This window comes from Myodes glareolus, chromosome 18, assembly GCF_982192425.1.
Source record: "Myodes glareolus chromosome 18, mMyoGla1.1, whole genome shotgun sequence".
Classification (NCBI taxonomy): domain Eukaryota; kingdom Metazoa; phylum Chordata; class Mammalia; order Rodentia; family Cricetidae; genus Myodes; species Myodes glareolus.
The window spans coordinates 71,923,362-71,939,871 of NC_142043.1; the positions used below are offsets into that span (position 1 = coordinate 71,923,362).

Here is a 16,510-nt window from a genome sequence, read left to right on the forward strand (position 1 = left end):
TATGAGTCTCCTTGTATCTTCTACAGTATGAATTTCAACACAGCTACAAACAATAGTAATGCTAACATATCTGACAACGGTTCTTACAAGTTTCAGGAGATCAACTTGGATCCACCAACACCCACAGGTCAAGACAGACTTGAAAAAAGCACTGCCAGTCTATGGTTTGTTTCCCCACAGGTCTGTTTTCTTGGGTGAGTACCTCTCCCTCTCTGCCTGATTATTGGGATAATCCTCTCCTATCTGGTGGAACCATGGACCTGAAAATTCCTAATGTACACCTAAGAAAAAATTTTTCACCCTTTAAAATTCCTTACCATCATGTTCTGCCAATTAATAGATGTTTATTCCAGCAGATTTCTAACTATTTAAAAGTTACAGACTCCTCTGCCGTCTTCTCAAGTGTTATGCCACCTGCCCTCCGCCCTGCAGTGCATAATATTTTTTTAAAAAGAAAACAAACTATCTTTTTTCATTTTACATACCAATCCCAGTTCCCATTCCTTCCACTACCTCCCAACCCCACCCCCATCTGCTCCTCAGAAAGAGTAACACACATTGCTTTGGGGAAGGTCCAAGGCCCTCCCTTTGGTACACTTTTAATATCACTGCCCCTGGTAGAATGTCAAACACTGCACTATTACACACACACACACACACACACACACACACACACACACACACACACAGGCCTTTGCTTTACAGCCTGCAAACCAAGGAGCCTCCCAGCTGTCCCTTGAATTTCTTACTCACTTCCAGCTGTGCAGGCTGCAGTTTCAACTTCCCTGTCAGCCAGAGCTCTACATCCAAGAGAAACTGACATTTTTAAGATTGTCAATCACAAAATGTTAGTTTAAAAATATTTATTACACTTAGAAATATAGAATGTAATGCACAATTTCTCTATTTTCTAGACTCCACAATAGTTTAGCTTTATAGCCTCCTTTATAACCCTTATAGGTTATCTCCTTAGTGGATAACAGAGTGGCTGGAACTTCTTTTACAACTGCAGCTGCCCCACTGATTAGGAAGCTGATAGATTTATTACACGTGTGCTATCAGAAACTCTGCTCCTTATCATTTACTTTAGAAATGAAATGTAAACTGCAAGTGAACTTTTATTGCTTAAGAATTTCTGTTGAATATATATTAGTTGTGTATAACAAAGAGAAGGATGGATTCAGAGAAAAAATGGAGTGACCGTCAGTACACATGTGCATCTCATTCCGATTCTAAGACACTCAAATAAAAAATAGTATTCCTAAGTCCTGCTAGTCTGTTGTGATCTTTTGAAAACCCTGAAGCAGCCTGGAAAGCTGGTCCTTCTGGTTGTGTTAGCATAGACTGACTCCCTAGTGGGTTTAGTGTGTCCTAGGGAAGCTGTGGAAGAGCCAATTATAATCTGTCTTCTAAAACTGCTTTCTCAGAGGCATCACCACAGAGAAATACATCTGGGTTATTTGAAGAGGCATCCAAGAGTCTCTTGTTGCTTCACACCATTTTTATAACTGTGAGGTGATCATGCTGCGGAAAAGAGGATCTCGGTCTAAGAGGGTTAGGTATAGATAGATAGATAGATAGATAGATGATGGCTGGATAGATAAATAGATAGATAGATAGATAGATAGATAGATAGATAGATAGATAGATAGATAGATAGATGTAAAGTGATAAGTGTCACTGATGATGAGGAAAGCTGGCCATAGGAACTTTTCACAGGAGGTCTGCTGGCCCATAGATATTTTGTCTTAAGGACTTGTAAGGGAGTAAACACCGCAGCATTAAGAGCTGGGGTTGTATAAGAGGCTAGGGTTGTCAATCAGGATGACTGTTGCTGACACTGCACACAGACACTGGGGTCCAATCGTTGTGAAAAGTCAGGCACTAGATGGACCTGATGAGCGAAGGGCTATCCAGGGAAGCTTTCAGCAACCATTGTTTTCCTGGTAATACAGCTGAGAGGCTGATTTATCAAAACCATTCAAACTGTAGTTCAGAGATATGGACAGTGCTGGATGTAGAGTTTCACAGGAAGTAGAGCTTCAGAGAGAGAAAAGATCCTGAAATGGTGGGTGAGGGAGAGAACAAGAGAGAGGAGGCTTAGGAATCCATTAGTGGCAGCTGGCATTTCCTAGAAATGTACCTGACTGCTTACTGCTTGGAAGAATAGAGTGAACAGAAATAATCAGTGTTAGACATTTTGAGGTGAGCTTTGGAGTTCACCATGGATGTTCTAAGCTAGAGCAGGGTTTTGCAGCCATTGACTTTAGATCTAGAGGCTTCAGGGCCTCCTCATTCAACAGAAGCTTTCTGAACAATGGGTATCTGTAAGGACTCTGTCTGTTATAAAACAAGAAATTATCAATGTGTTATGCAAAACTGGAGCCTTGGATAAAGGCTATGGAATCTGAACCATAATTAAGGATTGGTGAAAGTACTGAGGGAGATTCATAGTATACCTGGGGTGCTCAATGGCAGGTTACTTTTCTCCCTATAATACAAAGCAAAGAGAAGCAACAAGTCAGGGCCTAGGGAAATCTAAGAAAGATGAACAGAGGAAGATCACTGTAAACCAGTACACAGCAGTACGGGGGGATAACAGAATTTATGGCACTTAAATATTTTATAATTAATGGACTTGTATCCATTTGTTCATCTTCCTTTGTTGACAATGATGGGGTTGGAGGTGAGGAAGTGAAATTAGACATCCTGTTGAGAAGGGGAATTTTCTTCGTCTTGTGAGAGGTGACCCTGGGCTTCTAAGGAGAAAGCTTTGTTCCTTTCCTAGGAGACATCATGGGTCTGTGGTCAGTGATGGTCCCACCCCGTGTGTGTGAATCCCACACTGGACGATACTTCCTGTAAGATGTCATTCTCTTCAGAGGGAATGGAGGAAGTTTGAGGTTGGTCTAGGCGTACAGAAATAAAATACTTTTTTTTTAAAAAAACAACCTGGGATGTGAATTCAAGACAGACACTGAGAATGACTGTTGGGGATAAGGAACTTGTTAAAACGTTTGTTAATGTCATGGATAGACAGACAACAGCATGGTGGGGTTCTGAGAGGAGTTTAGGCCCCAGCACCAGAGACAGACAACATGTCTGAGGCCTGTGAAGAGGGGAAATAGTGCCCATGTGACAGAAGCAGATGTACCATTTTGTATGTCTATGAGGATTGCAATGGTTGCACAACACAAGCCTGCAGCCAGGCTCTGAATCCCAGCAAGAGGCAGAGAAGGAAATGGGGAACAGAAGGTGTGGCCACCAATACCTACTTTGACATAAACTCACTTTCTCCTGTGAGAAATCCTGATACCTGAAAGTCTGTTATCCAGAGATTCATAGACAGGGTCTTAGCAGTACCTCGGGGTGAGAATTGGGGTGGGGATGCTGCAGGAATTGTGGCCTGGCAGTAGCTGGATTCTAACGAGGCTCACTACATAGCCCTGGCTGACCTGGAAATTGCTATGTAGACCAAACTGGTCTTGAACTCACAGACCTCTGCCTCCTATGTTCTGGGATTAAAAGTGTGTGCCACCATGCCTGGCACTAATGTAACATTCCTACATCCTTATGATATTACAACGGTGGCATTAAACTTCCATAACAGAAATGTTAAATGTTTAGATTTGTCTAAGAGTTGTGCTGGTGAAAATCCAAAATCCTAAAAGGTATGATAAGGGCCTATTGATACAGAGGAGATCTTACCACAGATATCTTGCTCTTAACTGTCCTAACCATAGTCCATGTACTTCCCAGCAAGGGAATTCAGATGAGGGGCCAATGAGATGAATCAGTAGGTGAAGGGACCTGCTCATAGCACAATAATAAAACCCAGAGACAGCTATTGGGGTTAAACCTGAAAACAAGAAAAGCAAAGCAGCCAAGCCACTAGAAAAGGCTTACCTCTACCAAGGCTGGGCAACTGCAGACTAAGCTGACAGAGCCTCTCTCTCCTCTCACTTTATCTTCCCTATAGCGCTGGGATTTAGGTGTGGGGCACCACCACCTGGATTTATTTCTGCATTGATCTTGTGTAGCCCAAGGTGGCCTTGAACTCACAGAGATCCACATTGTGGAAGGAGAGAATCAACTCCTAAAAGTTATCTTCTCACATCTGCACATTGAGTGTATACACATAGACATACATACACAATAAATTAAAATGTAAGGGTCCAGCATGGTGGCTGAGGAAGACTGATCTCTGAGTTCAAGGCCAGCCTGCTCTACAAAGCAACTTCTGGACCGTGTGAGCTTTACAAGGAACCATTGTACCACTTTATAATATAGACAAACTTTATGGATTTCTATAGTCTCCAGAGAAAGCAGCTTTTCTGGGAGGTCTTTTCTTGTCAAAGTGGTTGGCAGGTTTGTATTTCTACCCTTACAAAAGCGAGCAATTGCACGTCTTTGTTCTTTATGAGAAATCCTCTTTCAATACATGTTCATACAAGGTTGATATGACTAAGTGTTGGAGTAGAAAAAAAAATCCTGGCAAGAGAGCAGAATCTCTGGGCTGTATGGAGACCTAGGATTACAGTTGGGTAGGATCATTCCTTTGCCAAAGAACACCCCTAGGAAGGTATGCTCAGAAGAAAAATTAGTCCGCAATGAGACACCATATTTCTTTCTCCCAAGAACCCCAACCCCTAGTGCAGTAGCTCATGGGACACAACTATGTAGGTTTGTAAGCTTGCCTGATTCCTGAATTAGTCCTTTTCCCTTTCTTCTGTCTCTTTTCCAAGCATTCTTTCCTTAACACATTAGATCTTCCTTTCACCATATTCAGCTTCCTTCCTCTTTCTTTAAAGCCTCTTTCCTCGCCATGTGACTGCTTGTATGCCATGTGTCTGATCTCCATGCCAGTTTAAAATGTCCCTTTCCTGGGGCTGGAGAGTTAGCTCAGTGGTTAAGAACATTGCCTGCTCTTCCAAAGGTCCTGAGTTTAATTCCCGGCAACCGCATGGTGGCTCACAACCATCTGTAATGAGATCTGGTGCCCTCTTCTGGTCTGCAGACAGAATATTGTATACATAATAAGTAAATAAATAAATATAAACAAAACAAAACAAACAAAAAGAAAGGAAGGAAGGAAGAAAGAAGGGAAGGAAAAAGGAAGGAAGGAAGGAAGGAAGGAAGGAAGGAAGGAAGAAGAAAGAGAAAAAAAACACAGCAAACACAAGAAGGGGAACCCATGAGGTCCTAACAACAGCACAGTCAGCACAACAGTGGAGCAAAGGGGTGACTAGGGTAAGATGGAGGAGATCCAGGTGTCTGCCTGCCCTGAACCAGGTAGGACAGAGCTGTAGGACATCTGTCACAAAGAAAGTTAGTAGAGTTTCAGATGTGTTTGAACACAATGTGTCCCTACACATATACAGACATGTTTGGGTGCATGTGGGTACATATGTTCATTTGTTTCCTTGCCTGCTTTTAGACCAGGTCTCACATATCCCAGCCTGACCTGGAATCTTCAGTCTTCCTGCCTCAGCCTCCTGGGTGCCAGTATTACAGGCATTTGTCACCAGGACTGGATTAATGGAGATCTGGATCCTGGGGAATAACTGGTTGAGAATGATTTTGTAGTAGGTGCTTTGAGGATAAGGTTTATTTGTTTGTGCTGCCAACAAAATACCAGGGACTGCATAGCTCATACAGAGCAAAAGTTTATTTCTCATAGCTCTGGAGGCTGGTAGATCCAAGATCAGGTACTGTCTAATTCAGAATCTGGCTACTGTCCTCTACTGGTTGGTACAGGACACTGTCCTTTTGCTAAGTTCTCAACAAGGCACACAAGGTAAAGGAGCTCCCTGGGTTCTCTGGAGTTAGAGGACTAATCCCATTCATTAAGGCTGCCCCATCCTGATCCCATTACCTCCAAAGTCCCTAACCTCAAATGCCGTCACATCCAGGATTAGGTTTAAATATAAACTTTTGTATATAACTGGTCTGCAGTTAGTCTAAAGACACTTGTGTCCTTCCTTCTGAATATGTGATTGTGAAGTAAGGTACCTCGGGGAACTGGAATTGTCCTCCTTGGAATCTCATACTGACAACTGTTTTCTAGAGCCACCCTCTCCCTCCTAAATGTTCCAAACATTTCTAAACAGCATCACCAGCTGGGGCCCAAGAGTTCAAGCACACGAGCCTATAGGGAATGTTATAGTTAGACCCCAATCCTGAAACAATACACGGTTCCAGGGATAAGCTTAGAAAATGTATGGAAATTTCCCCCTCAGGGATATCCATCCATCCCCCATAAGGTCCTTGTTCTTTAGTGTCTCTGAATCTGTGGATTGTAGTGTGATTATTCTTTATTTAATAGCTAAAATTCATTTATAAGTGAGCTTGCAGATACGACCAAGCAATGACTGATCTAACTTGAGGCCCAAGCCATGAGAGGGAGCTCATGCCTGACCCTACCTGGATGACCAGAAACCAGAAGATGGATATCTCTGTGATTTAGGGTAGAACCAAACACAAATGAAAAATAAAATAAAATAAAATATGGTGCGGGAGAATTGTCTGTATTCTGTCAATCATGTTTTAAATAAACGCTGGTTGGCCAGGCAGGAGGTGTAGGCGGGAAAACCAGATAGGAAGTTCAAAGGATGCAAAGAGTGCAGGAGAATTCTGGGGAGGAGGAAGTTGATTCCTCCCACTCCTGCCCAGATCACTGAAGCAGGAGGATGTGAGCTGCCCCACTGACAAAGGTACTGAGCCACATGGCTAAAGTAGATCAGAAAAATGGGTTAATCAAGATGTAAGAGAATGCTAATAAGTAGCCTGACCTAATGGGCCAATCAGCTTTATAACTTACAGAGATCTCAGGTTGATTTTCTTTGGGCTTGCCAGCTGTGGGGTACTGGGCGGGACAGAAAACCCCAACAAGCAGGCCCGGCCTTTCATGTTACAAAAATAAAATAAAAAGCAAACGAAACAATTCCCAATAATATTCTAGTATACTCATATGTTGGTGCCTCATCCAGTCGGCATCAGAGAGGCTTCCTCCAGTAGCTGATGGTAGCAGTTGCAGAGACCCACAGTCAAACATTAGGGGACCTCAAAGAAGAGGGGGAAGAAGGATTAAGAGCCAGAGGGGTCAAGGACACGGGGAGAACACAGCCACAGAGTCAGCTAAGCTGGGCTCGTAGGGCCTCACAGAGACTGAAGCGGCAATCATGGAGCCTGCGTGGATCTGCACGAGGTCCTCTGCATACATGCTGTGGTTCTTCATCCTGTTTTGCTTGTGGGGTTCCTAACAGTGGGAGTGGGGGTGTCTCTGACTCTTTTACCTGGTGTGGGGCCTGCCAGTGGTACTCTGATCCTTCTACTTGGTTGCTTTTTCCAACATTGGTATGATGGTGTATGTCTAATCTAATGCACCTTCTTATGATATTTGGTTGGTATCATTGGGAGGCTTTTGTACAGAGTGAACTGGGGAAGAGTAGATCTGAGGGGAGGGGAGGTTGTGGGGAACCGGGAGGAGGGGAAGTTGTGGGGGATGGCAAGGGGGCTTTGGTTGGGATGTATTGTACGAGAAAAGAAAAAGACAAAAAAAAAGGCACAGAAAGTCTCAACATTCCTGTGTACAGGAGTCCCTGGGACATCTCAAGATTCAGAGTGTCGGAGCTGAGATTCTGTATAATGAGCTTGGACTGAGTTTCTGTTAGTGAATCTTGGGGACAGATGAGAATGTAAGGACAGATCAATATATATATATATATATATACACACACACACCAACACACACACACACACACGTGTGTGTGTGTGTGTGTGTGTGTGTGTGTGTGTGTGTGTGTGTGTTTAGTCTCTAGCCTTGGTCAGATGTGGAAATTAGATCCCATTCTTTTGGTCAAATAGAAGTTACCCCAAAGCCCTGATACCTTCACCTTTTCATATGGCAAACGGGGATGTGGGGGTTGGGGTAGGAGGCATAGGTGGAGGCTGAGGATGTCCACAAGTTCAAGGGCAGCCTGGTCTATAGAATGAGTTCTAGGACAGCTAGAGCTACACACTGAGACTCTGTTGTTTACTGTGGTCCAGGGAATTGGTAGTGTGCTTATCGTGCAAGCTTGAGATCCTGAGATCGACCCCCAGAGTGGTATGGCTTGTAGTCCAGCACTGTGGAGATAGTGACAGGTGGGTCCCTCAGACTCACTGCCAGCCCACCTAGTTCCGTGGGTGAACTTCTGGCTGCCTCAATAAGAGGTGGATTTTTTTTCTGTAACAAAGAATTGGTGTGTTCTTTTCCTACCATTCTCCAAATCTAGTGTAAATGTGACTGGTGACAGTGGGACAGTTTCACACCTGGTAATGATAGAACAAGAACCGTGTAAAAATACAAGGACGTATGGACTCAGATATGAACTATCTCAAATCATCTCATAAAACAGAAAGGGAAGCAGTACTACCAAAAGGATTTTTTAAGACTACTATTATTCTTGTATCAAAACTAGGTAAGGACACAAAACAGAAAATTATAGGCCAATTTCTGTGATGAACATGGATGTGAACATTTTCAATACAATACTTGCAAGAGTCCACAATACATTAAAATGTCATATATCACAATGTTGATGGAGAGAGGGCCTGCTTTTCATCCCTGCTGCCCAGCTAGATTACACCCAAAATAATCACACAGAAACTGTATTCATTTAAACACTGCCTGACCTATTATCTCTAGCCTCTTATTGGCTAACTCTCACATCTTGATTTAACCCATTTCTAATAATCTGTGTTCACCACAAGGTCGTGGCTTACTGGAAAAGATTCAGCATGTCTGACCTGTCAGCTCCATGGTGGCTCTTTCTTTCTGCCTGTGCTTCCTTCTTCCCAAAATTCAGTTCTGTCTTCTCTGCCTACCCAAGTTCCACCCTATCAGACCAAGCAGTTTCTTTTGATTAACCAATGAAAGCAACACATAAACAGAAGAACCACCTACACCACCACAACCAAATTGAGATCATTGAAGGGATATAAGGATGACTCAATATATTCAGAAAATAACTGTGATATGGCACATAAGAAGACACAAGGACAGAAATCACAGGGTCACCTCAATGTATGCAGAAAAGGTTTTTGACAAAGTTCAGCATCTTCTATGATAAATTTAAACCCTGAAGAAACTAGGGATAAAAGTAATGTATATCAACATAATAAATGCTATAAGTAAGAAAATTCTATTCAGCATAGTATGAAATTGTTGAAACAGTGTTTCCTCTAAAATTAAGATGAGACAAAGGGTGTCTATTTTCTCCACTCCTGTTTATATTTTTTGATGTCTTAAGAGCAATAAAGCAAGTGAAAGAAGCTAAATGATCCTCATTTGTAAGTGATATGATCCTATGTTTCATCAAAGCAGGAGGATACAAAGTGCCATATAAGGGCGGCAGCTTTCAACATACCAACAACAAATGTGAGAAATATCGGGAAAACAATCTCAGCTATAATTGCTTTAGAAACAAAACAAGACAATTAAATACTAGGAATATACATGAGGCTGTTAAGGAAACCAATAACAAAGCTTTAAAACACTAAATAAGGCTGTAATCCAACACTCAGCAGGCAGAAGAAGGGGATTGCTGCAACTTTGGGGCCAGCATGATTTACATAGTGAGACCCTGTTTCAAAAACATAACCAAACAACAATAAAGGTAGGAAGGAAGGAAGGAAGGAAGGAAGAAAGGAAGGAAGGAAGGAAGGAAGGAAGAAAGATAGGAAGGAGACACTAGAAGATATGAAAAGGTCTACCATGCTCATGAATAAGCAGAATTAATATTGCAAATTTGGCTAAAGTTCTAGAAATTCAATGCAATTCCCAACGACATTCTTTAAAGAACTAGAGAAAAATCCTAGTTTATATAGATGCAGAAAAAACTCCTAATAGCCAAAGTGTTCTTAGCTGAAAGAGCAATATAGAAGAGTTAAAGCACTATTTCAAATCCTATTACAGAGACTTGATTTTAAAAAAGAAGAAATAAAAATGTGTGGTACAGGCACAGAAATATACACAGACTAATGGGACAGAATAGAGGACTCAGATACAATCTATAGTTACAGTGTTAGAACAACCCACATTCCAGAAGCAAGTGCTTCCCCATCCCAAACCAGTCTTCTAGGACTCAGGGCCAGCATCCCTGTCATCACACTGGGACACATTTCCACTGAGCCAAGGTCCCTTAAGCTTATACTCCATACCCACTGTAAAGTCTGAGCCATCCCCTCTCCCTCTTTCCCTCTCTTTCTCTCTCTTTCCCCCCTCCTACCCACCACACCCCTGTCTCACATATCATCACTCAGAGGCAGCCTTTTGTCCCCCTCCCAATAAATCCACGTAAAGTCTGTTTCATGGTGTGATTTTTGTGGCATTTCTTGGACCTCTGATAACACAATAACACGTATACACAGTTATCTTATTTTCAACCACAATACCTAAAACACGTATTGTAGAAAAAAAATACAAATCCATTAAGCAAATGGTGTTGGGAAAACTTTATATCCCCACGTAGAAGAACAAAATTACATCTCTATCTCTCATCCTGTAGAAAAATAATCTCAAAGACCTTAAATGTGACACAAAACTCTGAAATCTGTTACAGGAAAACCCTTTTGATAGATGCACAGACCGTCTGTCTGGATGGTGTGAAATGATTTACAGCTCAAGAAACATTAACAAGAGCTGACAAATGGGTTGCATGAAATGAAAAGCTGCCCAGCAAAGGAAGCAATTAGAGCGTGAAGAGACAGTCTAAGAAAAGGAGAAAATATTTACCAGTTATAAATATGAAAGAGGATTAATGTCTATAATCTTTAAATAATTTAGAAACAGCAAAACCAAGAGCCAGGTGTTGTGGTGCATACCTGGAAGCCCACGAACTAGGAAGCAGACTCATGAGACCACAAGTCCAGTTTCATGGATTGTGTTGCAAAAACAAACAAACAAAAATCATTCTGTTTGAGAACTGAATGAATTTGTTAGAAGTAATCAAGATAATGGAGGGAGGAATTGGAAACTCATTAAGTAGTTTAGGCAAGAGACACAAGTTGCTTTTCCTTAAGGTGTGAGCAGAGAAAGAGTGCAAAGAAATTGAATTTTGGATTCATTTAAAACATGGACATTACAATATTTTCCACTGGTTAAGTCTGGACTACAGAATGAAGTAAGGCGATAACAAAACTTCAGGACTGCACAGGCAGCAGAGTAGATTTGCTGTTTGCACACAGGGAAATGCACGCAAAGCAGCCAGACTGACAGGGCCAGATGATCCTAGAGATGTACTTACCTGGGCTGGAGAAACTTATTTGGGAGGCGGTCTTAAATGGTATTTCAAACCTTGGAGTTGAATAAAATCGCCAAAAGAATGTTAGTAGTAGGTGAGAAACAGAACAGGACCGGCCCTTCCAGTGCTCAGTGATCTCATTAGAGCACACACCTTGAGTAGACTGTGCAGCTCTGGGCTTGTGTCTAGAAGTCCCAAAGATCAGAGATTCCCAGACTTCCCTGTGCACAGGAATCCTCTGGACTTCGCAACAAGAAAAAGGTCAGGCTTGATGACACAGGTTTCTAATCTCAGCACTCTGGGCAGAGATCAGTGCCTCCTCTCCTAGGACCTCTCTGAGTTCAAGGCCAGCCTGGTCTACAAGTATAGCAAGTTCCAGGACAGCCGAGGTCACGTATTGAGACTGTTTCAACAAACAAAAAATCAAGACAAAACCCCCAAACAAAAATAAAAGACTTTGGAAGTCTGGTGGAGAGCTAAGAATTTCTGGATTTATAGCAAAGTGGGCACAGAGGCAGCTGTTACTCAGATCATGGAGCTGCAAGGATGTAGACAGGAGCTCCCAGGCTGGGCATCAGCCTCACTAGCAGGAGGTTACAGAGAATTTCCTGCTGCCAGGTATTGTGGCTCATATATGTAATTCTAACACTGCAAGAAGGGAAAAGAGGATTAATTACAGTTATTTCAAAGCCCATATGAATTTTTATTTATTACTTTTTTAAATTGTGTGACAAACTACTCAGCAAAAGCAACTTAAAGGATGAAAGGGTTATTCTGATTCATGGTTAAAGAGTGCACAGTCACTCTCAGCATGGGGCATGATGGAGTACACAGCAGTAGGAACATGTGGCTGGGATTCCTCAAACTTCAGTAGATCAGGAAGTAGAGTGTAGGGATCCTCTCATCTGACTTTCTCCTCTTCTTCCTTTTTCCTTGGGCCCCAGGGTGTGTCTTCAAACCTCAATTAATCTCTGGAAACACTGTTACAGATGGGACCAGAATTGGATCTCCTAGGAGATTCTAAATCCAGCCAAACTGACACTGAAGATTGGCCATCACAGCTACTTAGTGAGTTCTAGGCCAGCATGAGATACAGTGTGAGATGCTGGTAACAGAGAAACAGAAAAAGGAAGAGTGAGTCCTGGGCTACATTCTGAGCAAAGTAAATGAGGGATCTGGAAAGAGTCTGAGTATTTTAGCACAAGATTTATGGTCACTGATGTTAATGGTGAGAATGGCATCCATGATGGAAAAGGCTTTTATGTGGGCATTCCATTTGGGGGAGGGGTTGAGAGAGACAAGGGAGAATATACATGGTCAGGCCTGAGTTATTGTGTTGACAGATACATATTGTTTTCTCTCCCATGAAGTATAGCCTCAGAGAGGAAATACAGGAAGCTTTTATATAGAGACTCTGACTGGCTGCTCCCTGAAAATTCCCTAGACTGATTTCTTACTTTTAGACATAAATAATAGAATCCAAACTCTTATCCTTTAAAAGCAAAGGAATTTAATATGTGATATTGGAGGGTTGGTGATTATTTTATTTTGGAAAAAGCCAATGAACCAAATTCAAGGCTTCACAGCCAGGAACAGAGCTGACTAGTCCATCAACATCAGGTCCCACAGGGATCCTCTGAACACAGGAATCACTGAGGCCCTGGAGCTGGTCTCTGTGGGACAGCTTTCCTGCTACTCTGGGAACTGGATGTGCAGTGTTACCCCAGCCCAGTTCATTCCTGCAGTCCCAGCTTTTCCTTCTTACCATGTGCTCACTCAGCTGGGGGCTGAGGAGGACTCTGTGGTGTCCAGCTGCAGGAATGCTTGGGAAAGGGAGAGTGGCTGAGGGACTTGCTCTGCTTCCTTTCTGTAAGCTTACTAGGTGTTCCCCTGATGTGTAAGGAGAACTCAAGAGCTGGGAGAAGATGGTAAAAGGTGGAAATACAATAATGAAAGTAAGTTCCTTGAAAAGTTATCTGAGCAATTGTATCAGGGATATAAAACTACTGATAGATCCAGATCTAGTGTCCTCATAGCCCTGGACTTTACAAAGTGGTAGCACAACTGGGCACGGCGGCACACAATTTAATCCTAGTGCTTTGGAGGCAGAGACAGGTGGATCTCTGAGTTTGAGGCCAGCCTGGACTACATAGTAGGTTCCAGGACACTCAGGGCAATGTAAAGATACCTTGTCTTAAAAAACAAACAAGCAGGGCTGAAGAGATTGCTCAGAAGTTCAGAGCACTGACTGCTCTTCCAGAGGTTCCGAGTTCAATTCCCAGCAACCACATGGTGGCTCACAACCACCTGTAATGAGATCTGGTGCTTTATTATGGCCTGTGGGCAGACATGCATATAGAACAATGCACAAATAATAAATAAATAAATCTTAGAACAATGGGGAAAAAACTGCCAGTACACTGAGTCCCAGGTTAGGTAAGCAGTCACACATGGGTGTGTCTCACAGTAACAAAACAGGAGATGAGCACATTCCCATCCCTGGCTTCATCTCTGTAGAAAACCCTCAGACACCAATTCCCTTCCTACCTGCACTTTTCTTCTTCACCATCACAGTGGCAGCCACAGCTACAGTGACCACAACTCCAAGGAGAACCACACCAAATATCACTCCAGTTGTGGACCGAGAAGATGGGTCTGGGAAGAGAGGGTAGAGCTGAGGGACCCTAACCCCCAGCTCAGCACTGATTCTACTTAGGGTCTCCAGAAGGTCACCTGCTTTCCTTGACATCAGGTTTTGTGCTCACACCCCTCCTCACCCCATCTCATGGTGAGGGGCTCAGGTAGCCCCTCACGCTGCACATGGCATGTGTATTTGTGCTCCTCCCCGGTAGGTACCACCACAGCTGCCCACTTCTGGAAGGTTCCATCTCCTGCAGGCCTGGTGTCCACCTGCTCCATGTCCTGGGTCTGGTCTTCCCCATCCTTCTGCCAGGTCAGGGTGATGTCGGCTCGGTAGAATGCAAGGGCCCAGCACCTCAAGGTGACATCGCCTTCAGGTCTAGGGTGACGGGTTACGCGTGCCTTTGGAGAGTCTGAGAAGAAGAGTTGGAAAATTCAATATTTTATATATTTTTTTTTCTGGGTACTTGAGCAGTTTTTGTGAGTCTATCCTGCCAATGTACAGGATTATCAAGATGTGAAAGGAGAGGGTGTGGTCTGGGGCAGTGCAAACCTCACACAAGTTGTCTTATGCTCAGGCACTAGTATAATCTATTCCTTGGAAAAGGAAAAGTTCCAGGTTTCCCACCATGAAAAGAGGATTTCTGGTCCTGACTTATAGAGTGAGAGCCTCGTCATCACTTGAGTGAGACCTCCAAAGACATTGCATGTGGGCAGAGAACCCAGCCTCTGGGAGACCATGGTTCTCAAGGGCTTCAGACTGAACTGGGCTGCTGTTGGTTATTTCAGAGATCTTCTTTCCTGCAATCTCAAGATCCCTAAACTGTTCTGAGAGAATGGCGAATCCTGGGGAAGTCATTCTCTGATATTGGGTAAGAGAATTCAGGAGCACTCCTCCCCCTTTGGACACAAGAGTCAGCTACAGTATTTCAGCTGGTACCGTTTTCCTCAGTCCTTGGAGGCTTGCTTGCTACTCAGCGTGCAGATGTGAGAATGACTTCTCACATCTTACCTAAGCGCTGCAGAATCGCCTTCCCCTTCTCCAGATGTCGGTGCAGCCAGGCAACACACATGCCCTCCAAGAGTTGCCTCCAGTGCTGTGCTACATGTTTTGCCTCCCACTCTTGCTGGGTGATCTGAGCGGTCTTGTCTGCCACAGTCCAAGTTCTCAGGTTCTCGGTCAGACTGATGTAATCACGACCATCAAAGGCATGTCTATAGTACCCACGGAGGAAGAGTCGGTCTGTATCCACATCGCAACCAAAGAAACACTGGAAGGTATGAGAGCCTGCAGCTGTCCCCAAAGTCAGCTCCGTCCACAGGACCCTGCCGACCCACAGAATTTCCACCTAAACTGAACTGAAAACCGGTCTCAGTCCCATGCCCTCCCGGGTCCAGGGTTCTGCGGGCTCCGCAGCCTCGGACCAAGCCTAGGACCTGGGATCCGAGACGATTCGGTCCAGTCTATGGGGACATGTAGGGTCCATTCACTCACCGTCATTGCTCTGGTTATAGATTTGGATTGCAAATTGCAGGTTTTCTCGAGCCGTGTGTGAATAATGCTCCAGACCCGTTCTCTCCAGCTCCCAAAAGTCCTGCCCCATCTGCTTCACCCATGGTACGAGCGGCTCCATTGTAGTTGCCGCGTTACTGTGGAAGCGCAGGATTTGCGTGTGATCCACATAGGCAACAGCGAAGACTTGGAGACCTCGGAGACCCGTTGGAGACGCCGTCGTGGTTACCATATACCTCAAGGAGTGTGTGCCTGGGGGCGGTGCGCAGTGAGACCCCGACCTTCCCCCGGGGACCCCAGGGAATCTACGTGGACTGGCGGGGATCAGGGCGCGGGGCTCGGGACGCGGGTGTAGAGGAGGCGGGCGGGGTGATGAGAAATGGCTTTTGGAATGCTGCCTGAGTCAGTCGCCCTGGCTCCTCCAGGCAGAGGCCCTTTCCTTTGTGACCGAAACTCACCAGCGCCATTCAGGGTCTCAGTATGGGACAGAGCCAGGAGTACCGAGAGCAGCAGGAGGGTGGGATGCATCTCCACAGCACCCATCCTTGGTGTTTGGAAAACCTGGAGGGACTGAGACATTGTTTCTCTCTGTAGAGTTTTATAGTATAGTGGTTTGTGGGGAGGTACCACAGTGACTGTGAGTGGCTTTCTTCAGAATCCCCCCGTGCAGTGGGAGTGAAAATATGTGTCCAGAAGGAAAGAGGGGAGAGCCGAGAGGGGTAGAAGCTACAGAAAGAATTACGGAGCAAGGAGGGAATTTCCAACCTATGGCTTCCCCACCTCAAACAGTTTGAAGGCAAAAGCTCAGATAAGGGACTTATGGAAACCTCTTCCTCCTGTAATTGGTGCTCTTTGTCATACTCTGAGTCCTGATCAGGAGGATTGTAGAGATTCTGAATGTTTTGGTTTCAGGATCTCTTATTTGTGCTTGTACATTGTTATGTACCTCAAAGTTTTATGTAGGTTAAAGCCAACGACATTTACTGTGTTAAAAGCTGCTCATGGTGGCTGACATCTGCAATCTCTGCGCTTAGGAGGCTGTGCTGAGGCAAGAGCTTTGAAATGAGTTTAA

The 16,510-nt window shown here is 44.0% G+C and overlaps 1 protein-coding gene across 1 annotated transcript; it reads right to left on the bottom strand.

Moving 5' to 3' along the window:
• Positions 1-12,038: 12,038 nt before the first annotated feature.
• LOC148119280 (patr class I histocompatibility antigen, A-2 alpha chain-like) lies at positions 12,039-16,010 on the bottom strand. Its single transcript, XM_087897848.1, has 6 exons — positions 15,897-16,010; positions 15,421-15,690; positions 14,938-15,213; positions 14,063-14,338; positions 13,833-13,940; positions 12,039-12,390 (listed from the first exon to the last, which is right to left on the bottom strand). Exons 1-6 carry the CDS (start codon positions 15,979-15,981, stop codon positions 12,347-12,349), a joined length of 1,059 nt encoding a protein of 352 aa, XP_087753974.1. The 5' UTR covers positions 15,982-16,010; the 3' UTR covers positions 12,039-12,346.
• Positions 16,011-16,510: the final 500 nt, after the last annotated feature.

What these genes read in the sequence shown, in the direction of transcription:
- LOC148119280 (XM_087897848.1), bottom strand. Translation starts at nt 15,981, where the DNA reads ATGGGTGCTGTGGAGATGCATCCCACCCTCCTGCTGCTCTCGGTACTC. An exon ending in TGAGACCCTGAATGGCGCTG is followed by an intron (nt 15,691 to 15,896) that starts GTGAGTTTCGGT and finishes CACCGCCCCCAG; the next exon opens with GCACACACTCCTTGAGGTAT. An exon ending in GCCCCTCACCATGAGATGGG is followed by an intron (nt 13,941 to 14,062) that starts GTGAGGAGGGGT and finishes CTCTCTTCCCAG; the next exon opens with ACCCATCTTCTCGGTCCACA.